This window comes from Wyeomyia smithii, chromosome 3 (genome assembly GCF_029784165.1).
Source record: "Wyeomyia smithii strain HCP4-BCI-WySm-NY-G18 chromosome 3, ASM2978416v1, whole genome shotgun sequence".
Lineage (NCBI taxonomy): Eukaryota > Metazoa > Arthropoda > Insecta > Diptera > Culicidae > Wyeomyia > Wyeomyia smithii.
In genome coordinates this window covers 27,787,751-27,814,460 of record NC_073696.1, presented here as the reverse complement: position 1 = coordinate 27,814,460, position 26,710 = coordinate 27,787,751, and the positions used below count along the sequence as shown (strand labels likewise).

The window sequence follows — 26,710 nt, the reverse complement described above, 5'->3', positions numbered from 1 at the left end:
AAAAACTATATAATTCTATTAACATAACAGCAATGTGACTGACATGCGAATAATTTTCGATCTGATCAGCTAAATATTCGCATAACCGTCTCCTAACGAAAAGTGTTGCTTCAGGGTATCCGACAACTTCGGCAGCAGTTGTCTTTGGCAGGTTTTCTACAGCATTCTAATGCACAACCCGTCGAAGAAAACTGCTACCGAAATAGTCCGATACCCTAATTTTCCCAATTTTTGTCATAAATATTAATTATTTATTACCCCTTTTCCCGCGGCTGATGCCATATTTTATCACCAAACATCTAAACTTTAATTACAATTCATCAACTATACTTGAAACTATGAACAATGAAACTATTGAATAGGGTTAGAGAACAGATCGATCTTCAATGTGTATCAGAATTGAAAAGTAATAACCCAAGTAACACACAAAACATGTTATAAAATAAGTAACAACGAAAGTAGTCATATAAGTGTACTACAAGCGCAATTGAAAACTTGCGTTATTATATTGTGTTTGAAGTTGTTTTTCATCAGTAATACAACCGCATTTCGAAAACAAGCTCGTTCTTTCTGCTTTTAGAGATGTTTTTAATAACAGAAGTTCAAGAATGACAATCACTATCACTTGGTCTTTTCGTAAGACATTACACCATCTAATAACAACACTATGTACCTGTAAAATGCTTTTCCTTAGTACAATAGTCGTAGCATTCAACACCCAACTTAAAATTACTTGATCAAATTAATATTTAAATTTTATTAACGATTTCTATATTTATTCGAAGCGGGTAAAAACGCGCCATCAAAAGATAAACAAAACGCTTGCAGTGTAACCAATATCACTTCAGTTTTTTGTTATTGTATATCTAACAACGTTTTCTAGTTTTGTTAGATTTTATATCCAGATAACGTTGAAACTATGCGAAAACAATTTCAATATTGTACCGAAAGAAACAACTCTTTTTGAAAGGTTGAATATTATTTTTTGTCATCATTTTATAATCAATTGAAACTGCCACTGATAAAAGCAATTGTCGATCTAGTTGCACTGCGCAGACACAACACATTTGCGCATGCGCTGGTTAGCAGTTGTCATAGCAACAGATTTGCGCATTGCCGTATTAGTACTCGAGATGTATTTTGCCACTTTATTATATCAAGTTGGCTTGCTCTCATGCAGTAATCGGTACTTGTTCTACTAGCCTTCATATTTTGCGCTTTTCTGGTGATATTGATGTCATGGAATAGGTAACGTCAACTATTCTATACCAAGATACCAACGTGTGTTACTTGGGATATTAAAAAGAGATTTTTCAAGAAAACATTTCACATACTGACAGACCCAAATAAAATACATTATGGTTCTTAATTGTGGTTATTGCCACCATGTGTTGAGAGAAAATCATTAACATTTTAGTTTCTCTTCTACTCTCATACAAATATTTTTTGTTTAATAGTCCAGTCTGTTATGAGAGCCAAACTGAAAATAAATGATTACCTTAAACTGTCTTCGATATGAAATGTACGTTGTATAGAAACTGCCATCATCATTGTAGTAGGATAACTGTTGTGTTAGGGAAGATTCGTATCTTACATGCGCGCTCATGGAAGAAGGGTATTCTGCAAAACGTTACACTACGTAAGACCATCAAGCAAAATTGCGTTACGGAGGGTTGGTTGGGTAAGTAAAATTGCAAAATAAATATCATCATATTTCAGTTTTAAATAGTTTATTTGACACGGCACGATACAATTTATGTTTAACTGAGCCAAGTACATTTTTTTTTAAATTCTAAATTAGCAGGGAAACGAGGGAGGCCTTTTCTTCATTCTCGCGGCCGACTACGAGCTAGTGGGGATTTAAGGTGAGAGGAGGGGTGTTACAATTTTGTTTTTAATTATTTTATATTACAGAATGTATTCATTTGTACGTGGCTAACCAGTGATGTTCTGTTTGAGCAGTTTTGGTCTGAGGTGTCTGCGTAAACATAGAGATGCCGAGTCTTCATTTTAGTGTCTCCAGCCGGGTGTATCATTCTCTTTCAGTTTGTGACAGAAATTGTATTCTAGCAAATAGATAAAAGAAATCAAATTTTAATGCCAGCATTTTTTATAAACCCGTATAGTTGTGTCATGTACTGGAGATCACCGCTTCCCAGAATGTCTCTAACGGGTACGTTCGGTTGTTTTCCTCGGGCCCGAAGGGAATCTATAAGCTCAGACCTAACACCACAGTATTCGGTACACGACCAAACAACATGCTCGATGTCATGGTAGCCATCGCCACAAACGCAGTGATTACTGTCTACAAGCCCTATACGAAAAAGATGCGTGTTTAACGTATAGTGATTGGACATAAGTCTGGACATCACGCGAATGAAGTCCCGACCTACATCCAACCCCTTGAACCATGCTTTCGTCGATACCTTAGGAAAAATGGAATGTAGCCACCGTCCCAGTTCATCTGAGTTCCATGATGATTGCCAACTGTTGAGTGTTCTCTGACGCAAAATGCTATAAAATTCATCATAAGCAAATGGTCTTTCATAAATATCGCCGTCAATAGCACCCACCTTAGCTAAAGAGTCAGCCTTTTCGTTACCCGGAATCGAGCAATGAGAAGGGACCCACGCTAAGGTAACCCGGTAATTTTTATCTGTTAAAGCACTTATAAACCGCCGTATTTTCCCCAGGAAATACGGGGTGTGCTTCACAGGCTTCATTGATCGCAGAGCCTCAATGGCACTGAGACTATCTGTGAAGATGAAGTAGTGGTCTATGGGTAGGGTTTCGATGATTCCAAGAGAGTACTGAATAGCAGCAAGTTCTGCGACGTACACGGAAGCAGGAGCATCGAGTTTGTAGGAGGCGGTAAAATTTTCGTGGAAAACACCGAAGCCAGTGGACTCATCTAGATTAGATCCGTCAGTGTAAAACCTTTTATCATAACTAACATGTTTAAACTTATTGGAAAAAATCTTAGGGATCTCTTGGGGTCGCAATTGATCCGGGATACCAGAAATGTCTTGTTTCATGGTGGTGTCGAAGTATATAGCATTATTAGAAGTAGCTAAAAGTGCGACATTGGAGGAATCGTATGAAGAAGGATTAATATCTTGAGCCATATAGTCAAAATATAAAGTCATAAATCTGGATTGAGATTGAAGGTCGACCAACCTCTCGAAATTTTCAATTACTAATGGGTTCATAACTGTGCATCGAATTAGCAACCGGTAAGAGAGATTCCAAAAACGATGTTTCAACGGAAGAATACCCGCTAACACTTCAAGACTCATCGTATGGGTCGACTGCATGCAACCCAAGGCAATACGCAAACAACGATATTGTATTCTCTCTAATTTTATAATGTGCGTGTTCGCGGCGAAGCGAAAGCAGAAACAGCCGTACTCAAGAACTGACAATATCGTTGTTTGGTATAACCTTAGAAGGTCTCCTGGGTGAGCACCCCACCAAGTTCCGGTAATCGTACGAAGAAAATTAATCCTCTGTTGGCATTTTTGTGTCAGATACCTAATATGACAAGCCCAGGTGCATTTAGAGTCGAACCAGACCCCGAGATATTTAGCGACTAAAACCTGAGAGTTCGTTTTACCCGTTAGTAGGAGCTGCAGCTGAGCTGGGTTATGCTTCCTAGAAAAAACGACCAGCTCAGTTTTCTCCGGAGAGAATTCGATACCCAGCTTAAGAGCCCATTCAGACAAATTGTCTAAGGTATCTTGCAATGGTCCTTGCAGATCGCTAGCCTTGCCACCAGTAATGGATACAACGCTATCGTCTGCAAGTTGCCTTAGCGTGCATGAATTTGCAAGACATTCATCGATGTCATTGACGTAAAAATTATATAAGAGAGGACTTAAACATGAGCCCTGGGGGAGGCCCATGTAACTAATTCGGGAAGTTGTCGAATCGCCATGTGAGAAATACATATGCTTTTCTGACAACAAATTGAGCAAAAAGTTATTCAAATTTGGTGAAAGTCCCTGCGAATGAAGTTTCGCGCTTAAAACTTCTACAGAGACAGAGTCAAAAGCCCCCTTAATATCCATGAACGCAGAAGCCATTTGCTCTTTTCGAGCAAAGGCAAGTTGAATTTCAGTAGAAAGCAACGCTAGGCAATCGTTCGTCCCTTTGCCCCGGCGAAAGCCAAATTGAGTATCTGAAAGTAACCCGTTTGTTTCGACCCATTTGTCTAACCGTAAGAGGATCATTTTCTCCATTAATTTCCGGAGGCAAGAGAGCATCGCAATCGGCCTATATGAATTGTGATCAGAGGCAGGTTTCCCGGGTTTCCGAATAGCAATGACTTTTACCTCCCTCCAGTCATGCGGAACAATATTTAGCTCAAGAAACTTGTTGAACAAATTCAACAAGCGTCTTTTTGCAGAGTCGGGTAGATTCTTCAACAGGTTGAATTTTATTCTATCTAACCCTGGAGCCTTATTGTTGCACGACAGGAGAGCCATTGAAAATTCCAACATCGAAAATGGAGGCTCTTCCGTAGTTACTAATAACGCGTCGCGAAAGGTTTTCTGTTCCGGTACAGAGTCCGGACAGACCTTTTTGGCAAAATCGAGTATCCAGCGATCTGAATACTCCTCGCTTTCATTCGAAACGTCACGGTTCCGCATGCGCCTGGCGGTATCCCAAAGAGTGCTCATCGCTGTTTCCCTGGACAACGCGTTTACGAACCGCCGCCAGTACCCGCGTTTTTTCGCCTTTACTAAGCTCTTCATCTGCCTGCCCAGTGCCTCGTACTTTCGAAGCAGGTTGACAGTGCCGTACTCCCGGTAGTCCTTATACGCCGCGGACCTTCGCGCGTACAGCTCAGAGCACTCTTTGTCCCACCATTTGTTGGGAGGGCGCTGTCTAATCGTTACCCCGGGTATCGGTTTCGTCTGAGCTTGAGTCGCGGCGTCGATTATCAAGCCAGCTAAGAACGCGTATTCTTCCTCCGGAGGAAGTTCCTCGTGAGTCTCGATAGATTGCGCTATAATAGACTCATAACACTTCCAATCAATATTACGTGTAAGGTCGTAGGAAATATTGATTGGGTTCGGGGAAGTTGAACCATTAGCAATTGATATAACGATTGGAAGATGATCACTACCGTGGGGATCGTTGATTACTTTCCACCGGCAATCTAACGCTAGTGATGTCGAGCAAAGGGATAGGTCAAGCACGCTTTCACGTGCTGGAGGATTAGGTACACGTGTCGCTTCCCCAGTATTCAAAACTGTCATATTGAAGTCGTCGATCAAGTTACAGATTAAAGAAGATCGGTTGTCGTCGTACAGCGACCCCCATAGCGAACAGTGAGAATTAAAATCTCCCAATATCAAAAAAGGCGCGGGAAGCAACTCTGCTATATCAGTGAGATGCTTCTGTTCAATCCGCGCGGATGGAGGCATATATAACGAAACAAGGCATAGGTCTTTTCCATTCATATTCGTTTGAATGGCAACGACTTCAATATTCGAGATCGAGGGGAGGTCGATTCGGAAGAAGGAATAGCACTTTTTAATCCCTAAAAGTACCCCTCCACCGTGTGAGTCTCGATCTCGACGAATAATGTTAAAATCGTGAAAATTGAGTTGATCGTTTGAATTGAGAAAGGTTTCACAGAGCGCAAATGCGTCACAATTGTATGTATTTATTAAATGAGAAAATAGATCGAATTTGGGGATGATACTTCTGCAATTCCACTGTAATACAGTGATAAAATTCCTAACCTCTTTCGCCGTATTAGTCATCGAAAGATATGATAGCTGAAATGAGGGGCCAAGTTGCTGCTAGTTGCATCAAAAAGGTTTTCACTGTAGGAAGAAGGGCAAGAAGAATATTTTGTAGGGGATCTGGTATGTTGAATGTTTTAAATATCCAGTCCACAATATCAGAAAATTTTATGAACCCTGTTTCTTTTTTATCTTCTGATCGAGAAATGGGTGCACGAGGGGTTTTTGGTGCCCCAGGAAGCGGTGGGTACTCCTGGTTTGATTTAAAATTAAAACCGGGAGGTACTTGCTTCGGTTTTTCTTCACCGCTTCCTTTTTGTGTTGGCTTATTGGTCATTCCGCTAGGGGTTATCTTGCGACCTTTGCGAGAAAGATTAGGAGAGTTGATCATTCTCCTCTTCCTAGATCCTTCTGGCATGGCATAAGAACACCCTTCGAGGGGATCGTCAGATGTACCCTCATCGGTTGGCAAAAAGGAAAAGATGTTTCCTGTCGAGGGTGGCTCAGCACTCTTCAGCATTTCTGCGAAAGAGCGCTTTGATCGTTCCTTGAGGGAACGCTTTATTTTTTCCTCGCGCTGTTTGTACGCGGGACACGCCGAGTTCCCTCGCAGTAAAGACACTTTTCAGTATCCTCACTGCAAGCGGTCTCAGCATGATTGCCTCCGCACTTGCTGCAGCGTGCCTTGTTGCAGCAGTAGGTGGCTGTATGACCTAACTGCTTGCAGTTTTGGCAATGCATGACCCGCGGTACGAACAGGCGTACAGGCAGACGAACCCTGTCCAAAGAGATGTAGTTCGGCAGTGCGGATCCGGCGAATGTTACACGGAAGGAATCCGAAGGGAAGAATTTCTTTTTCCCTTCTTCGATGGATACTGAATGCAATTGCTTGACATCCAGTATCTTTACATCTTGAATCAGGGGGTTCTTGAAGCAGCCAACCCCGTGACGCAAAATGTCATCGACCGTGAGGCTTCCTTCGGTAACCACACCGTCGATCTCCACGTCCTTGGCAGGGATGTACACGCGGTACTCTCTCGTGAAGAGCTCGTAGCTAGCAATTGCGTTTGCTTGCTTCAAGCTACTCACAACAACTCGCAGTTTGTTCGGTCTAACCTTTGTAATTTCGGTTACGTCCGAAAACTGTTTTGCCAGGTCCTTGCCGATTTGAATTATATTTAGAGGCTTCTTTATGGGCCTGAAGTAAACTACGAACGGACCTTTCGAAGCATCTGGGTAAGCTTTCACCCGTGTTGCCGGTACTCTTGGTACGGGGCTAGGTAGCGGGGAAGGTAGAGGGGAATTGATGGGGGAGATCTCAATCTCTTCCCCAGTTGTTTCCACATCCAGGAATAGTTGCACCTGCATGTCGTCCATTTTGCGGGAGCGTTACGCTCTACCGCACACAGACGATAAATATTCGAATGTGAGGGGGGGTCAAGTAGTTGCTATTAAATTTTAAAAACAATTTTTCAAACTACAATGGATCAAAATAAAAAAAAAAGGCAGTAATACTAATACTAATAACAATAGTAATAATAATAATAATAATAATAATAATAATAATAATAATAATAATAATAATGATAATAATAATAATAATAGTAATAATAATTATAATAATAACAATAATAATAATACTATTAATAATAATGATAAAAATTCTAAAGTGAATACTTCACCGAACGTCTAAGTCACGACCTCACGGCTGATAGTAGGATTAATCGAGCGTCTCCGCAGAACAAACAATGACGATCCAGCTTCGTGTTGTGACACAGTGGCCGTATCCTACACGCGACCTTGTAGATGCCACTTGTAGTTGACTTCCACTCGCTCGATCGTATGGTGGTCCGTGCTGCTAGCGGGGTAACAGCGGTGCGGGAGAATTATTCTTGCTGATATATCAGCTGCGTATCGGATCACTGGCGGGGTAGCCTGCCCCTACCAGTGTGCAGAAGATGTTTCTGCCGATATATTGCAGGCTATTGTTATCGCACACAAGAACTAATCGAAAAAAAAACACCCGTACGATAACTCGTGTATTGTTATTTTGCGAATCAAACGGAGATAAACAATTTGCGTCTAATCGAGACGAAAGCAAAACAACGAATGAGTAATATCATCATATCATCGAAGTTTATTTTTTATATTTTCATAAAATAGTTGAAATAGAAGATATTAGTTTTTCATTGATTCTTGTGTATCATTCAAGATATCCATTGTCTTTCGGTCCTTCCAGCCAGTTCACCCAAATTGCCTGCGTCCTTAGCATCTGACTTCGTTGTTTCACAATCTATTGTTTCTCAGTCCGTTGTTCCACAGTGCATTATTCCACGGTCCATTGTTTCACAATCCGTTGTTCCATAGCCCATTGTTCCACGGTCCATTAAACACTAGTGGAGCGCCGTGCCCCCAGCTCCTGCCGTTAACTGGCCCGGCCAACCAACCAGCCCAGGCCGGGTTGACGGGCGGTACTAAGCCTCCGTTAGCTGGCCAAACGGTGCTGCTGACGGGCAAGGCCGGGCCGTAGCGGGTCACTTCAGCCGGATGAGCTTGGGCGGCCAAAGCCAGAACAACCAGGGCGACCGCTGTAACGATAAACTGGGAAGAGAATTAATTACAATTATTGGTACTCTAGCCTTTGTAGATTAGTCCCAGTTTGTTCGATTGTTGTTCAACTGTTTTAGTTGAGATGTGAACTGAGAATAGTTGTCGAGTGACTGATTGCTGTTCAAAAAATTGTAGCCCTTTTTATATCTGTGACTTACAGAAAGGTTGAAGAGGATCATAATTCTTTTCTCATTTTCACTTAACCCCACACAAGACGAAACCTCACCAGTAAAACCACTCAAGCTCGACAAATTTGGCAGTACAAGAAAATTGGCTCAAGCCTATTGCTATTTATTGTGGGCACTAAAACAGGTGAGAAACGAACTTCAGAGTTGTAAAACACCAGAAGGGTTGTGTGTAAAACCACGAGGTTGACCTAGAACTACGTAAGACAGTTTACGTTGACATTGGGTATGGATATAGGTAGTATTGGTGAACAATAAAGATGCTTCCGGAACTTACGATGAAAACATTGAAACATGTTTCTTTGAGAAAGTTTAATTAATTTAAAAAAAAGGATGTTTGATTCTAAAAACGCATTTCCAAATTCAAATATGAGTGTTTTTTGGTTGCAATGAAGCTTTGAATTTGCTTTCGCCTAAAGAGGACACATAACTTTTTCACAGGTATTTAGACTCTTTTGAATTAGGGCCTACTTTGAAAATATGTATTTTTAAGAAAAAGAAAATGGTATACCAAAAAAAAAATGATGGACGTGTTATGGACAAATTTTAAATTTCAAGAAGTGATTATAGCATGTTTGTACTGTCATCACAAGTATATATTTTTCTAATCTTTAAGGTTATCACTTAATGTTTCAATATTCTATATCGTTATACATCACCAATTTCACTGTTTATTATTTCTACCAGCGTCTGATTCTCCAGCATCGTCATGTGGCTCCCTTCAACAGTCTTCAGTATAACCGTCCCGGTCGTGTTGGCTTCCAGGCCGTAGTCTTCCTCGATGTCCACCGTTGAAGCCATCGAGGCCCGTATCAGCATAATCGGTATATCCAGTACCCATTGTTGTTTCTTCTCCGCATCCATGGCGTACACCATCTTGAGACGATTGAACAGCAGGGTCGTCATTTTGCGCGTGTACTCGGGTGAATAAGCAGATTTATCTTTGCCCGCTTGAATCATTTTTTCAATCTGCCCCTGGAAGGTTGGAGCTTCCATAATTGACTGCAAATGCTCTGTCGATTGGCTGGAAACCACGCTGCTTACAATACCCGCTATTAGACTCTTCTGAATCAACTCATCCGGAGGATTCTCCCCCAGCACCAGTACAGACATCCTGGTCAAAAACTTTGGCGCACCATCAATCAAAATTAATTTGCCGTGAGCCTTTCTCTGCTGCAACCTTTCGGCAATTTCAAACGCCAGGAAAGATCCGAAAGAATAAGCTACGATCATAAATTCGTTGAACTCGTTGAAAATTTTCTCATCAAGTTCGTACATAACTTGATCAACGATCGCGGCCACACTAGTTTGTTCAGCTGTATTCAATGTTTGCAGAACAAATACTGGAGCTTCCAAGGCGGAAGCAATATTTCGCCACACATTTCCAGCAACTCCTTCCAGTCCGGGAATTATCAAAATCGGCCGTCCCTCTGAGCAGCTGGAAGGCAGCTGGTACACTGTTTCCGAACTAAACTCCTCATCACCCAAATTTCTAAGCAACATTTCCATACCGATGAAGACTCTGGTTTCACCACTTTCAGCGGACGCCTCGTTTTGAAGCTTTCTTTCGTCCGCTAGCTTTTGAAGTTTCATGAAAGTTAAAGTTCGCAACTCCTGAGGAGACAGGACCAAATCAAAATCTCTCTCCAACACTTGTTTGATTTCAACTGCCATCAGAGAGTCCATGCCAATATCGGCCAGCGTACTTTCCATGGAAACGGACTTCAGATCCCGAATACTCATGATATTCATCACTGCTTCGAGCAGATTTTTAGCACCTCCTCCAAGCCGCTTCTCCGCCACAACCATACTAGCTACAATCGGTGCCTTATTGTCCAACAGTCGATCCAGCTCCTGCAGACACGACGATATCCGTTGCTGCAGGGTGCCTCCAATTTCCATATCCAATCGATCTTCCGCCATATCGGCAACGATTCCAACCTCTCCGATAGCCCCCCACTGAATAGCTTTACCCGGGTACCCATCAGCACAACGCTGTTCTACTATTCGCTCCATGATGGAGTTGGCCATCCCGTAGTTACACTGACCCGCATTTCCTCGTCCACACGATACGCTTGAGAACACCACAAAATGCTTCAACGCCGGACAGAGCTGACGGCTCAGTTCGTCTAGGTACTGTGTAGCGGTCGCTTTTGGGGCAAAACATTCGACAAATTTCTCCACCGTTTGGTTTTCCAGCAGACAATCGCGCAGTTGCACGGCCAAGTTGAAGATGGCTACTACTGGACCCAATTCGGATGCTACGCGGAGCAACTCTTGGCAACCCTGGGGTGTACTGACGTCGGCAGTGTTTACTACGATTTGCACCCCATACTTGCTCCAGAGTCTAGAATAGAAATTAAGGATTATTTTTCTCTAGTGTTGAACACTCCAACTTACCTGATTCGATACTCCTGGTAGGGTTTCGTAACACCCCGACTAGAACTGAACACCAGCTTGCGACAACCGCGAAGTATCAACCAATCGGCCAGTTCCAGACCGAAACCACCCAAACCGCCAACGATCAGGTAGGAGTATGCCGGATCGCAGTACAACCTCGGAATGTACGGGATTGGAATGGTTTTCTCGTCGGTTTCGTTCTCCCGAATTTGAAGCAAGATTTTACCGATGTGCTTTCCACCGGCCAGAAAGCGGAATGCCTTTTCGATCTCCACCGCCGGATAGACGGTTGTGTTCAACGGTCTTATCACGCCACTGTTGATGTCCGCCGTCAGTAGGTCATGTAGCCTCTGTATAGAAAAATCGAAGAGTTTTAAAACATCTTACGGAGTAAGATAAATACAAACCTGCTTCTCTGCATCAGTTCCCTTAAACATCGCATCCAACATCACCGCAGTGAATGTCAGCCCTTTCTGGAACAGCTGCATGGCAAGCTGCGAATCGTTTGCCATATCGTACTTGCCGATTTCCAAAAAGTGTCCATTCTTACCCAAACAACGGAACGAAGCCTGCAGTTTCTCGTCCGCCAACGAGTTCAGCACATAATCCACGCCTCGACCGTTGGTGCGTTGTTTTACCATCTGCTCGAAAGACGTATCTCTCGAGTTACCGATATTCTCTGGCACCAGCTGAGGATAGCGCTCGAGCAGGAAGTTCCTCTTTTCCTCCGTACTCACTGTGGTGAATACCTCCAGTCCGTAAACTAGACAGACTTGAATTGCTGCAAGTCCGACGCCTCCGCTGCCAGCGTGAATTAGAATGGATCGACCCTTCCGGATGTGGCAGCAGATGAACAGTGCCGTGTAAACCGTTCCGTACACTACCGGTACCGTTGCAGCGTCCTCTAGACTCCAGTGGTCCGGGATTGTCCACGTCATCATGGGATCGCACTCCACCAGGGTAGACATCGCACCACTCGGTAGCACACCCATGACTCGTCTTCCATTGACGGAAACCCCTGAATACTCGTTACCGAGTAGGCATTCCTGCTCCAGCCGATCGACATGGAACGCATCCGCAGAAAGCCGACCCGTAGCGAGCATAACGTCTCGGAAGTTCAGAGCACTGTATACTACCCGTATCAACTCCCCCTTCAAGGGGCGAGTGTTCATGGAACCTGTGAACCACGTCAAAGATGATAAGTCGCCACGGGTGAAGCAATCAGCATAGCAGTGATTACCGACCGGAACGGTCACCCGGCTGTTGTCTATGAGGGCATGCCGATAGCTACCCCAGGATCCATTTCGATAAACGTTGATTATTAAATCCAAACTCAACTGGTCCTTGTAGAAAGGATGGGTTAACGCAAATGGTGGAGCCTGTGGATCGTCAATGAAGACACAGCGAATGCTGTGCGACTTTGGCTCCTTGTTGATACAGTTTACCAGGCCAATAATCCCTGATGTTGAATCGTTCTGTGCGTACAGTAGAACAGGTCGAATTTTTATGGCACTCTTGAGCTCCTGGAGCCAGTCAAATGAGCTGTCCTGCGATTGAACATGAACAACCGCAGGTGATTCCTTCGCAGTGGTGGATTTCGGTTGAAGCAGCAGAATTGTCTGATCATCTTCTGTTACGAAGCTGGCAATCCGGTTCAACTGGGATGGCACTTGGATTGGTTGATTTATGGTGTCTCTGATCACGAGGTATCCGGTAACGGATAAGCTAGCCGACGCATCTCGCAGAAAATCCGCATTCCCAAGTCGGTTGTGACTAATTAGGAACTGTTGGTTAGTTTGGTTGACTAGTTTTTCATTCTTTACCGTCACGTTAGGAATTTCCACCTCAACGGGGCTTAGTAAGGACAGTGTCGGTTGGATTAGTGGAAGATCAGCCATAGCTTCCGCGAACAATGGCAGTAGAGTGTCTGTTCCGTCTTTGAAAACTTCTGTAGCATGTATTGCAAGACTTGGAGCATTCTCAATGGAAAGTTGAACGATCATTCGAACAGCTTCTAGCGTGGATACTTTCTCCGTAAGAACATAGGGAACAAAGCGGTACGTTTCTAGTACCGGAACACCCGGAGGATTCCGCCTGCCGACAACGTTTGCTCGGAGTCCGGAAATTCGAACGCCTCCACACGACATCGAGTTAGTTTTACTACACATTGTAGACACGAAGTAATCCTGCTCCTCTTCATTCCGCAGCATCTTCGAGAGGTGAAACTTTGGATAGATTGTTGCGCTTCCGATCGCCGTCGGTACCATCAGGGATCGCGTGTCGGCCGCTATAATCGCTACCTGTAGGATGCTGTCTAGAAACGCTATCCAGTTACCTTTCCACTGGATTTTCGCCGCCGAGCCGTCACTGCGGGCCTCAAGGACCGACTTGAACAAGTTACTGTAGTGGTAACCTCGAAGGCGCAGCTCTTTGTAGAAATCGCGTGTCTTCAGAATTGGTACCACGGAGGGAGTTTCCTTGGTTGAGAAGTCTTCGTAAGTGTCCGGCAACTGCCGGGCGTAGCCCGTCACTACGGCAGTGTGGCCATCCAGAATCTGTAACAATACCATATTGGGTGTATTATGTATATTCGAAAAGATTGTCTAAAAAATGGGTATTCTTATTCTTCTTGTCTGGCAATCACTTTCACTCCAAATTCTCGAGTGTTTTCGAGTGGATTTTATCACCTTTGTCACCATTTGGATTATTCTTAGTAGTGTCACAACCCTGATTCAATTTTCGTGTTGATTTTAACTCAAATTTATATTAATGACGTTAGGGATTCATTTTTCAAAACTTTCGTCTTTCTATTGGAATTTCGACTCAATTTGTCTAAGTACATTTTTGAATTGTTCCAACTTCGATTATTACCTTACTTTTTACAGTGTAGCTGTATCTAGTTCATCCAATTTAAAATAAACTCGCAACATACACGCTTAAAACTGGATCTCGAGCTCGGCAAAAAAACATCCGAGTTCACTCGGCAACTTTGGATTCAACCGGTATTTCAGCAAAAAAATGCCGGTTGCCGACAGTTGTCAGATCATTTTGCCGAGACTTCGTCCAAAAAACTAAGCTTGACGAAGCTCGTCTCTATTTTTTGCCGAATTTGTCGTTAAACACTGTTGATGCCGAGGTCAGCAAAAACATTACTGGTATCTCGGCACAAATTTTACTCGTTGCCGTGTTTCGGCAATACAGCTGTCATTCTCATGAACGAGTTGCCGCCATTTTTCTTAGTGCAAATTTATGCGTGTTACGGGTGAGCAAACAGGAATCGGATACAAGTTTGGCTGAAATTTGTGCAAATTACAAGTGTTTACAATCCGGTAGCCGAAAAAAATGTAGTACAGTTTGGGGGAAGTGGCTGGAACTCAAAAAGTGTAGTTTCAAATCGTGTGAATACTATATTTTATTTGTTTTAGGGATAGGCATTAGACGTAATTTTAAATTAGATGTTTAGCTCAATGCCCTACTGGCGAGCAAGATAAAGATAAGTACAAAGCACAAACAATGCCGAGATTCGGCGAAATTTTTTAAGTGTGTAGATTGCCATGACTTTGAATGCTGAATACCGGCTTACTGAGTTCGATTAAAGAGTCTCTCGCAAGTCTATCAAAATGATTTTTTGTCAGCTAATTGGCTTCTAAAAGATGATGAGAGACAATTTTAGTCACAGGTGTTCACGTCCAGCCCTGCTGTTAACTGGAAGTTTGACGAGTTGTTTTTGGTGCCATCAGCAGCCAGTCTTCTTTTACTTTGTTATTGTTCTTTTTAGTCATTCTTGAATAAACACGTTGAATAGTTGTGCGTTATAAACTTCGTGTTCCTGATGTCCGTCCGAAATCCTGAATAATATCAGGTTATCGACCCAGTTTGCGCGTGCGTCGGGAGTTTACATTAACGAAAGTGGAAGCTGGAGCTGGAAATCGTTCGCTTCCCGTTGTTTGACGATTCGAACTTAGCGTCGTGGAAGTTCCGGATTTATGTAGTGTTCGAAGGGCATGAGCTGCTTGAATGCATCCATAGCGGAATGGCGGAAGTGGAGGAACTGCAAGTGAAACAGGAGCACACTGACGCCGTTCGTCAGGCAAACGAAAAACTGGTGGAGAAGCGTCGTGTAAATCGGTTCTTATTTCGCGAAATTTTTTTTAATGATACGAAGCTACCGGGGCAGTGATGGAAGACATCGATATACTGTGCCTTGGAACCAGCGTACGCGACAGTGGTAACGGCGCTCAAGACGATGCCGGAAAACGATTTGACCCGCGAGTTAGTCAAATGCCGGCTCCTCAACGAGGAGATCAAGTGCAGGATATTGAATGTGGAAGTTGTTACCTCTGAACGTGAGTCGGCTGCTTCTCCCGGAAAGCACAGAAAAGGTGCGAAGAAGACAGAAAAGTGCTTTGCTTGCCACAAGCCTGAGCATATAGTTGTGAATTGCCCAGAGAAGAAAACGCAAATGGAAACTAAGAACAAAAGCAGTGCGAATGTGACGGAGAAAAGTATGTATTTCGTCGCTAGAATGGTCGCTGACAAGTGACAGCTGCGATGAAGAAGATGGTAGACTTCAGTGGTTCGCCGTCTCGGGTGCCACGGAACACATGGCTAACGACCGAAAACTTTTTGAAAAATCTGTGCTAGCGTAATCAATTTTCGATCCGGAAAGTTAAGATGGCCGAAATGAAGGTTATGTTTGAGAACGGCGGTGTGAAAGTTCTCCGTGATTCAGAAGTGCTCGCGTGCGGTGTCCGTTGTGGTCTCCAGTACGAAATGGGTTTTTATTCGAAGAATGCGAATAGTTCGGCCTTGTATTCGTGTGGAAAGATCCTCAGATGACATGAGCTCGGGCATCAGCGCTATAACCATCTAAGTGAAAAGAACTTGGAGAACATTAGGGCTAAGAACATGGAGAAATGGTTGTAATAGTGCAAGAATGGGAATAGAACCGAAACGATCTGTGAATCTTGTGTCGATACGAAGCAAACAAGAAAGCCGTTCGGTGAACGTTTGGATAAACGGGCTACGCGTGTGTTGGAGGTTATACACAGTGACGTTTGCGGTCCCGTGACATGATGGAAGTCAGGAACAGAATCACAATTGTTTATACCATACGGTCGAAGGACGAAGTGTTTGAATATTTCAAACAGTACGAAGCAATGGCTACTGCCAAGTTCGGTGTTGGTATTTCGCAATTGGCGTGTGACAATGGCGTTGAGTACCGCAGTAGCGTGTTCGATAAATACTGTTAACAGAAGAGTATAGAGATGCAGTGTACCATTATATGCACACATTAACAAAACCCTGGAGGAAAATGTAACATGTTAACTTGAGTAGTTTCACCTTAGCGTGCCTTTGAGCTCAGTGCCACACCTTGTTATATACTCTTACCTTAGTAATTGACTACTCTTGAATAAAGTCAGCTTTTAACACAGCTTACATGGTGTCAGAAGCGACTTTCGAGAAACGGAAAAGTTTTTGCTACATTTGACCGTGAAAGATGTTGAGAATTGCCAAAAATAGATGCTGAACAGTGAATTTCCCCTCGCAAACGTGTGAATCGTCGACGGTGGTTGGAAAAGTTTTGTTTTTCATATAGAATCGGGTAGTTTGCCGTCACAAGAAAAATGGCGGAGTCTGGGGCTAAGGCTACTGCTTCAATAGCATGTCTAAAGCCACCGAAAGCGTTAGTGTTGAGTGACAACATGGCGGAACAGTGGCGGACCGTCAGTTCAAGTGGTTTTCGATCGCGGCGCATCTAGACGCAAAGCCGAGTGCAGTGCAAGCAGCAACGCTGCTAAGTGCAATTGAAGTCGATTGTATACGTATTTTTGATACTTTCGGACTGGACGCAGTGGAGCAAGAAAATGAAATTAATGTGATAGTGCAAAAGTTTAATGAGTATGTCACAACCAAGTCTTGCATCACATACGAGTGATACCATTTTAACAGAATCGTGCAAAAAAAAAAGAACCTTTCGATGTGTTTATAACTCGCGTCCGAGAGCAAGCGAAAAAGTGCGCTTTTAGCGTCTTACATGATTCGCTTATAAAAGATAAGTTGATCATTTGAACGCGGTTCACTAAACTAGTGCCTCAGTTACTGGACGATGAACTTTCACTCCAAAAAACAATCGAGCTGTGCCATAATTTCGAATTAACATCGATGCAAACGCGGGAGTTGTACAAAAACTAAAAAGTGTAAGAGTTGAGGTCGGGGAGACGATCCGACGAGCCGGAGGTGTGGAATAAAGAAGTGATCAACTAGAATCGCTGTGGAAGGAAGCACAAAAAGGGTAACTGCCCTGCCTTTGAGGCCCTTGTCATGCTGAACGCCAACGCGAGCGATGGGGCGCGAGAATTGCCGTAGGTTAATGAACAGCCGTAAAGAGATCTGTTTATTTACCTACGGCAAGCTTCTCGCCACATCATTCGCGTTGGCGTTCACCATGGCAGAGGCCTGACAAAGTGTGCAATGCCTGTAGGCTGAAGGGTCATTTTGCAAGTATGTGCAAAATGAAGAAAAAAATCGACGAAAATGTGAGGGAAAACGCACAGCAAGTGAGTGAATGTGACGAGTCTGATGCTGAAGAAAAGTTTTATGTACATATCGTAGAGAATGGTGGGGACGATGATTGGTATGAAATTATCGAGGTCCAAGGAAGAAATGTGTCGGTGTAGCTGGATACTGGCGCCTAATGCAACGTACTGCCTATGAAATTTCTGCAGGATATTCCGGAAATCATCGAGCCATCCATAACAAGAAACCTAGTGACATACAATGGCCAGAAAATTCCGGTCGTCGGTGAGATTTCAGCTAGATGTACAGTCAAAGCTAGGTCCAGTCACATTACTTTTAAAGTCGTGAAGGAAGATGTCACGCCTGTGTTAGGCCGTAAAACCTGCACCGCCCTTCAGCTGATAACCGGGGTTTATACTTTTGAGGTGAACGAGAAAAGACTCTATGAAGGCCTAGGATATCTGCGCAATTACGTGTATGATATTGATTTGATTGGGAATCCGATATGGAAAGTCCGTCCCTCAAGAAACGTACCCCACAGCATCAGGGAAGAAAAAAGAACTCGCTAGTATGGAAAGACTAGGTGCGAAAATTCACGAGGCAACCCTTGCGTCAACGCCATGGTGATCGTCCTGAAGAGGGGAAAGTTAAGAATCTGAATAGATCCAACGTGGGTTAATCAGAACCATCCACTTACCACAGTAGAAGAGATATCCGCACGCCTTAAAGGTTCTGTTCAAATCACCCTTTCAGATTGCAAAAAAGGGTTTCTGGCAGTTTAAAGTGACTGACCGTATATTAAAGTATCTTACTTTTGAGACGACATGGAGCCGATACTGCTGTGAGCGACTTCCATTTGCCCTGGCGTCGGCCCCGAGATATTTCAAAACGTCATGCAACAGCTGATAGAGGATATTGGTGGCGTTGAATGTTCGATGGATGATATATTGATCCATGCCCCGGACTCGAATAAACTACATGAAATCACCAACATCGTGTTGAAGAGGATCACTACAGCGGGTCTTAAGCTGAATCAGGAAAAGTGTCTGTTTGACCAGCCATCAGTTGAATTGCTTGGACATATTCTGTCGGCCGAAGGGCTAAATGCGGATGACGAGAAACTCGACGCAATTCGAAACCTCCAAATACCTACTAGTAAGCAGCAACTACAGAGAGCTCTTGGCATGATTACATATCTCGGTAAGTTTGTTAAAAACATATCAGAGATTACAAGTCCACTTCGAATGCTGTTATCTAAAAATGTTGGGTGGCAAGGGAATGTTGAGCAACAGGTCGTATTTTTGAAAATAAAAAAAAATGATGATTTCTCCACTCATTCTAGCCTTTTACGACGTTAACGCGCCTGTTGTGTTGTCGGTAGATGACAGCTCCAAAGCAATGGGAACAGTTTTGCTGCAAGGTGGCAAACCAGTTGCGTATGCGGGAAAGTCGTTAAGCCCAGCCAAATATAATTATACACAGACAGAGAAAGAAGCAACTGCGATCCATTTTGCGTGTCGAAAGTTTTATCAGTACATATACGGTAAGGAACTGACTATTGTAAGTGATCACAAACCACTAGAATCTATTTTCCAAAAACCATTAGACCGGGCACCATCAAGGCTCAAGAGAATCAGGCTGGATGTTGCGCAGTACAAACCACGGGTCATCTACGTAAGAGGCAAGGACATACCTATTCCTGGCATACTAAGCCGTCCTTCTTGATTCACCAAAAAGAAGAGTTCGAAGATTAATTGGAGGTCCACATCATACTGCAAATGTTGAAACGAGCAGCTTCCGAACTACGAGATCATGTATCGAAGGATCAAGAGATGCAGCTATTGACTTAAACGATAATGACTGGTTGGTTGGACCAGCGGGATGACGTAAATCCGGTTTTGTGAAAACACTGGTTATCCCGCGACGAGCTCGCTGTAAACGAGGGTATGGTGTTCAAGGCCAATTAGGTAATAGTACCACAATCACTCCGAAAGAAGCTGCTGACAGCTATCCACACTGGACATCCTGGCCTCACAGCTGCGTAAAACGAGCAAAACAGTCGCTGTTTTGGATAAACATGGGGTCGGATATACAGGAACTGATCGACGCCTGTAGAATCTGTCAGAAACATCAACGAGACAATGTGAAACAGACTATCGTTCCGAAAGAAATTCCAAGTTTGCCATTCCAGCGAGTTGCTTCAGATCTATTCCACTTTAAAGGTCTACTATATTTTAATCGTGGATAGCTATTCGGGTTTCTTTGACTTTAAAGAGCTGTCAGAGTTGTCTTCGCAAATCATAATAGCGAAACACAAGGCATGGTTTGCAGTTCATGGTGTTCCACGTGTATTGGAGTCGGATGATGGACCGCAGTACTCGTCCGGAGAATTCCAAGAGTTCGTGAAGAACTGGGACTTTGACCATAACACATCAAGACCGTGTTTTCCTCGTGCCAACGGACTAGCTGAGCGCTACGTTCAAACGGCCAAGACGATTCTCAAGAAATGTGCCGAAGATGAGTCAGACGTGCAGCTTGCACTGTTACACGCCAATATCTTCCGGAATACGTGCACCCAGTGAAAGGCTCATGGGAAGACTTCTTCGTACAAACCTGCCCACTACAGACGAAAGCTTGCAGCCTAAGGTAATTTCCGGAGTTCCGGAAGCATTGTGAAAGCATGACAGATTATATGCAGTAACCGACGGAAAAACTATACTCAGACGAAATACTCATCACTTACGACCAGTCAAAACAGTGCAGAACGAAAACCAAGAAAAGCTGGATCTGCCTGTGTCGGAAGAACAGTTGACTTTAACCTCGGCATCGAGTGAGGATATCAGTACAGGAAGCAACTCGGAAATTTACTCGCCAGCTGAAGACCCGGTTTCTAATCAACAGCACACAACTCGCTGTGGTCGTATTGTTAAACCTTTGAAACTTAATGATTTCGAATACTATTAATATTCTAAAAACGGAAGATGTAACATGTTAACTTGGGTAGTTTCACCTTAGCGTGCCTTTAAGCTCAGTACCACACCTTGTTAAATACTCTTACCTTAGTAATTGACCACTCTTGAATAAAGTCAGCTGTTTTCGTGAGGATTGGATTAGAAGTTTTGGTGTGAGGCGGTGGAAACTGCAGCATAGTTTAGCGAACAGGAGCCCGGCAAGTGCGATCATCAAAGGTAAGACACCCTATGAGCTTTGGGAAGGTATTAAATCAAATGTTTCGGGAATGAGAGTCTAGGGAAGCCCTGCATACTGCCGCTTACGCCAAACGCACCGAAAGAAACTAGACAAGAAGGCTTGGAAGGGAGTTTTCCTTGGGTATCATTTCAACAGCTTCAGTGTTTTGGACCCGAAGGGTGGCAAGGTCATTGCCGCCAGAGATGTTATCGTCGATAAGACTAGTGGTACCCACAGGATCATGAAGCAAAATATGAACGGACAGTTCCATTCAAAAGAAGCAGCGGAAGACGTGATCGCAATTAGGGGCTTTCAGGGAAGTCTGAGAATGTATCGGATGACCGTGATATGATGTGAAAGCAACGTCCGTGATCAAGAGCTGTTTCCAGAAAGAATTTGCCATGTCGGATCTTGGAGAGGTGAACTTCTTCCTCGAGTGCCACCAAAAGCGGAAAAAAGGAGCTGAGATGTAGAGAACTGATAAACCTTTCCGTAAGCTGGTGGGTTGTGGGACTACTTGAAGCGCATCCTTCGCTATGTAAAATGCACTCTTGATGTCGGTCTTGAGTTCCAAGGTGACGAAGCCGAAGTAGCGTTGGTGGTTTTCTCTCAGGGAAACGACATCAACGATCGGCGGTCGATAAGTGGCTACACTCTGCGAGTCTTCGGAGGTACAGTGGCTTGGACAACGTGGGAGCAGCAAACAGTCGCTTTATCTTCTACTGAGGCCGAATTTGTGGCGCTGTGCACAGCCGCCGGAGGGGATTGGCGCGCGAGAAGAGAACCCAGAGATTGAGCAGGGGTGATAAAAGACAATTTCAGTCATAGGTGTTCACACCCATCCCTGCTGTAAATTGTAAGTTTCACGTTTTGTTTTTGGCGCCATCAGCAGCCAGTCTTCTTTTATATTGTTGTTGTTCTCCTTAGTAATGCGTTATAATTTCGTGTTCCTGATATCCGTCCGAAATCTCGAATCTTATCAAAAGCCGTTAATGGTGTACATTTTGGATGAAAGATTAACTGAAATGTTATTGCTAGAACTTTCGAAGATGCGAATGCACGGAGGAGCAAGGAGGGGGTTCGATTAAAGCGCCACAAGAAGGAACTACGGCAAGTCGTGACCGATGACGAATCTGAAACTGAAGGAAACGAGGGCGACGAGACGAACGATGAATCTCGGTAGTAACCAACAGGCGACCGGCAAGGTGGGTACAGTCAGCTAGAATGGATGGTTGCTGAAATCAATCAGCCAGAACTAATGTAATTAGCGTTTATGTGGAGATTTCTTAAACGACAGCGAATACGGTTACCAAAAAGACCTCTATCAGCGACAAGGTGTACGTTGTGAATGAGACAGGCGCCAACCTTTTTGGGAAGCGAGCAGCTACTACACTTGGTATACTGAAGATTGATACGTCGATCTCTACTGTGAAGTCTGGTGCGGATCAGATCAGTAAAGTGAAAAGAGTGGTTGTCACTGTCGAAGTAGACCCAGGGTTGAACCGATTCAGCACACTCAGCTTCGTGTCCCATTTCCATTGCAATCAAAATAGCTAGCAAAATTGCTCGGACAAGACATAATTGAATCAGCTGCAGGCTGTGCTGGATCGTCTAGAGGAATACGGAATAACGATCAATAAAAAGAAGTGTGAATTTGGACGCAGAGAGGTTACTTTTATGGGATGTCAGTTAAGCAGCAAAGAGATCAGAACAGCAGGAGAGAAGGTGGATGCCATTCGACGTTGTAGTAATCCTGAAGCAGTGAAAGAGCTGAGGAGTTTCCTCGGACTGATAAACTATCTTGGTAACTTCACACCAAATCTTTCTACTCTAACTGCGCCTTTGAGAAAACTGTTGCACAAAAATGATCGATTCAAATGGGAGCAACAGCATATGCAGGCCTTCGAATCTATGCAGTAGGAATTAACGGACCCCAAGAATCTGGGTTACTAATATTTTTATGACGATATAATCCTGATCCTGATTGTCGAAGCCAGTCCAATTGGCATCGGGGTAGTACTGTTACAGGGGAAGGATGGGAAAAAGAAGGCCGTTTGCTATGTAAGCAAGGGCCCATCGCAAGCTTAACGAGACTCTGGCTGCGGAGCGATTGTTTTCCTATTCACGTAGTTTGGAGTTTAAGTTGGTGATCGACCATGAACCGCTTAAGGTGGTGTTTGATTCTGAACGAAAGCAGCGTCCAAGGATTGAATGTTGGGCATTGTATCTCCAATCATTGAAATAAAAAAATGTTTATGTATCTGGGAAGCTGGAAATAAAGCCGATCCATTAGCAAGATTGCCGAGATTCGGTGAGTGTTCCACATACGATCAAAATAGAGAATCGATGCCGCTCACCGTTCTGGAATAGGCCAAACCAATCGCTTTGCATTGCAAAGCATTAAACACTGGCCGATGGGGAGACCAACTAAAGATGTATCTGAAGATGTACCAACTCCCTTTTGCGTCATCCAGCAATCGGTTGAAGATCGATTCGGTCGAGAAGAAGGAGAATAAACATTACAAAACCAAAAGGTAGCACGTGAATCTTTCTTCGGAAGAAAACCAATTTAGTAGGTCGGTTCCGTCACAACAGATATCATAGATATTAAATGGAGGACAGTATTCATAAACAAATCATGCAATTCGTTCAGAAACAAGCTCACTAACTAAAAAAACATAACCTCACCTCAAATCTACCGCTGCTTTGCTGCACCATAACGCTCAGTTCCACCGCCTGATTCTTGGCCACGGGAGTTGCCCGTAAAAATTTCACATCGTCGAACTGCACCGGACAGTCGGTCATCTCACGTTGTCCCAGATAGGCCAACAGATCCCATACCAAACTTAGGTAGCCGGTTGCTGGGAAAAGTATCCGTCCATCGATGCAGTGCCCCGCAACGTACACAAAATCTTGATCGGACAGCGAAACCTTGTAGTGCATAGTGTTCGAATTACGTATGCTGGCCCAATCATAGCGCACAACACACCACGAATCCCGGTGGTCCCATCGGACCAACGGAGCAATCATGGAAGTTGCACGCGAAACAGGGAACTGTACCGCCGGATACAAGCTGAGCAAGGCTAAATTTTGCTTTGCTAGGTGCAGGCTGAAATATAAATCGATTATGTCACGTCTTTTCAAAAGAGTTTAAATCACTTACTGGCCCAGAACCGATAGGAATCTCATCACAAAATCGTCCACTCCCTGTTCGACCGGAACGCAATCCGATCTTCGCTTTAAACTACGTAGAATTGGTTGCAGAGATTGTTTGGCGAACGCTTCCAGCAGCTGACAGCGTTCGGGAATTTTCTCCAACAAGCTCACAATAGTAATGGAGTCATGGGGCAACGTAAAGGCAAGGGTTGAAGACCCCCTAGCGTTGAACCATCGATGGGACGGCGTCATAGGTTCCTTTACAACATTCCAAAGCGCTCTCTTTAGCTTCTCAGATATCTCATCTGCGTAGTCTCTAGCGTACAGGAAACTAACGAACGGGAGATGTTCAGCAACATAGCCACGTGCCTTCAGCTGATCGACGACTGCGCAAGTCGGATTCAATGGACCACCAACAACTCCGAATCTGGAATGGATCTGATCATGAATAAACGCATCGAAGGAAAGAGGTGGTGCCGGTCGTTTGGCACCTAACTCCAGAAAAGCGTTATAATTAATCTCCGTTTTGTACTCCGCGAAGATTGCGCCGTGGCTGTGAGCCAAACTTAGAACTTGATCGAGGGTTAAGCACTTATCCAAATAGGCGCAGGTAAATTGACCAACCGAGTGACCTCCGTAGCCACTAAACTCCACTCCAATCTCGGTCATTAAATCTACGTAAGCTAACTGTAAAACCGTTGAACCCACAATCAACTGCTGCAAATCCATCGTTTTCGTTGGTCGTTTGAAAAGATCGTATCCAAAAGTTTCCAAAATGGCTCGGCACCTATCAACCATACCTTGAACTAGTGGGAATTGACTAAATGCCAGCAGATCTTCTCGCCATCGTACGTTCACTCCGGGGAACACAACAATCAGCGGCGAATATTCCAGCTTTATTCGGGCAACCCTGGTAAGCTCGAAACTAGCCAGCTCAGTTCCTCGTTTACGTATGATTCCGAAGCCACGATATCGGTGTCCGGGAATGGCTTTACTTTGAATGTTTTGCAGGAGCGCAATGAACTCGCCATCCAGCGGACGTTCTTTAATAGATTCGAACATGGCATCGATAGCTTCTCGAACCCTACCAGACCAAACGACCAACCGCGGTAGATCATCTTCCGGTATTCCGTGGTTGAACTTCACCTTAGAATTACTACGGACTACAGCGTGAGCATTGGCACCTCCGAAGCCGAACGAGTTTATTGCTACCAGAGGTCCCTCCAGAGGTTGTGGATCACTGACGACCTGCAGTCGTCCACTACTCAATGATGCAACATCCGTTCGAGGTGTTTGCAGATTTATATTCGGCGGAATCAGCTGATTTTCCAGAGCGATAACACACTTGGCAATCGATGCCAATCCAGCCGAAGCTTCCGAGTGACCAATGTTGGACTTAACCGATCCTATCGGCAGCGGGCGGTCACGATTCGTACAGAATATCTTATCGATCGCATCACACTCTTCCGGATCACCTACAACGGTTCCCGTACTATGCGCCTCCACGTACGCTATACTTGCCGGATCGATGGACACTTCTTGATAGAATTCCTCCAGCAAATGTTTCTGCATCACACCCGAAGGGTACGTTATTCCTTCCGATTTGAACCCATCACAGTTCGTTTTAGAGTGTAGAATATGCGCGTAAACGCGATTTGCATCCTTAGCTTTCTGTAGAAAAGCTGCACACACGACCTCCGATCGGGTATATCCAGAAGCATTCACATCGAACGGACGGCATACACCGTCCTTGGCAAGCACTCCGAGCAACGCGAATTGATACGAAATGTACGGATGCAGGCATAGATTAGTGCCGGCCACGATCGCTGCGTCACATTCCCCACTAAGAATACTCCGACGGGCGACATCGAGGGCGTACATCGAACTACTGCAAGCGGTGTCCACGATAAGTGATGGACCACGGAAGTCAAACACGTACGAAATTCGGTTCGCCAGCTGGGATTTAGCACACCTTCGAAAACAAAATCACACCATCAGTTGAAGTTGAACAACGGTCAATAAAAAACCAAACGACATACCCCGTCAATGCGTAGCCCTTGGGAGGGCACGTCTGGAAGAACATTCGGGCTTCGGTTTCCGAAAAACACACGCCAATGAACACTCCCGTACGCGAACCCCGGAGCGTTTCCGGATTAACACCAGCATCGAGAATTGCTTCATACGTATGCTCTAACAGCATACGCATCTGAGAGTCCATTGTATTACACTGTGCACGATCAATGTCAAAAAACTGGCAATCAAACTTTTCCAAATTATTAATCTTCCCAATACGTCGCGGTATCTCCGGCATCGTGTGTCTCCAACGCGTTTCCTTATCGTCCACCATATCCACCTTTCCGTAGAGGCTGCTCGCGAATTCCCACAGATTGTTCGTCTGCGGGAAACGTCCGGATATTCCAGAAATCACTGTACACTCGGCAAGATTCGCCGTCCCCAAACCAGCGGTAGCCATCGTAATCAGTTAAGACGCGTATTTTCCCTCGACAGCAACGGAACAAAGCTGAGACTGGCAGTGTGCATCGCAAGAGCTACCATTTTATATCGGAGAATAAAAAAACTGTCTCGTCAATTAGCATTGAATTAATCACACGAATTAAAATGCACCGATCCGCGTCGGATTGTCGAGTGCATGGCACGCTGCCTGCCAAAGTCATCGACTCTGGTCACTCTGGTTCCGTACGGCAGTCATTCACTGGTCGACCACCGACGTTGACCACGGTCAACAACGGTCGACGCTATGAGTTAGATAAACTTCCAAACTCTCCCGCAACGGAACTATGTCAAATGCGTCAGTAAACAGCCGAAAATTAATTTGCTCGAATTCTCTAAAGCATCACGACACGACAGTTCGCCAGCAAAATGATAACCTTATGTGCA

General features: G+C 44.3%; 1 protein-coding gene across 1 annotated transcript; it reads right to left on the bottom strand.

Moving 5' to 3' along the window:
• Positions 1–9,122: 9,122 nt before the first annotated feature.
• On the bottom strand, positions 9,123–26,332 carry LOC129726970 (fatty acid synthase-like). Its single transcript, XM_055684294.1, has 6 exons — positions 25,852–26,332; positions 23,820–25,784; positions 23,345–23,765; positions 11,356–13,503; positions 10,949–11,298; positions 9,123–10,895 (listed from the first exon to the last, which is right to left on the bottom strand). The coding sequence occupies exons 1-6, from the start codon at positions 26,283–26,285 to the stop codon at positions 9,197–9,199; spliced, it is 7,017 nt and encodes a 2,338-aa protein (XP_055540269.1). The 5' UTR covers positions 26,286–26,332; the 3' UTR covers positions 9,123–9,196.
• Positions 26,333–26,710: the final 378 nt, after the last annotated feature.

Excerpts from the sequence above, each read along its gene's own strand:
- LOC129726970 (XM_055684294.1), bottom strand. The coding sequence starts at position 26,285 with ATGGCTACCGCTGGTTTGGGGACGGCGAATCTTGCCGAGTGTACAGTG. Across the intron at positions 25,785-25,851 it reads AAGGGCTACGCATTGACGGG|GTGTGCTAAATCCCAGCTGG; the intron begins GTATGTCGTTTG and ends TTGTTTTCGAAG. Across the intron at positions 10,896-10,948 it reads TACCAGGAGTATCGAATCAG|ACTCTGGAGCAAGTATGGGG; the intron begins GTAAGTTGGAGT and ends TTTCTATTCTAG.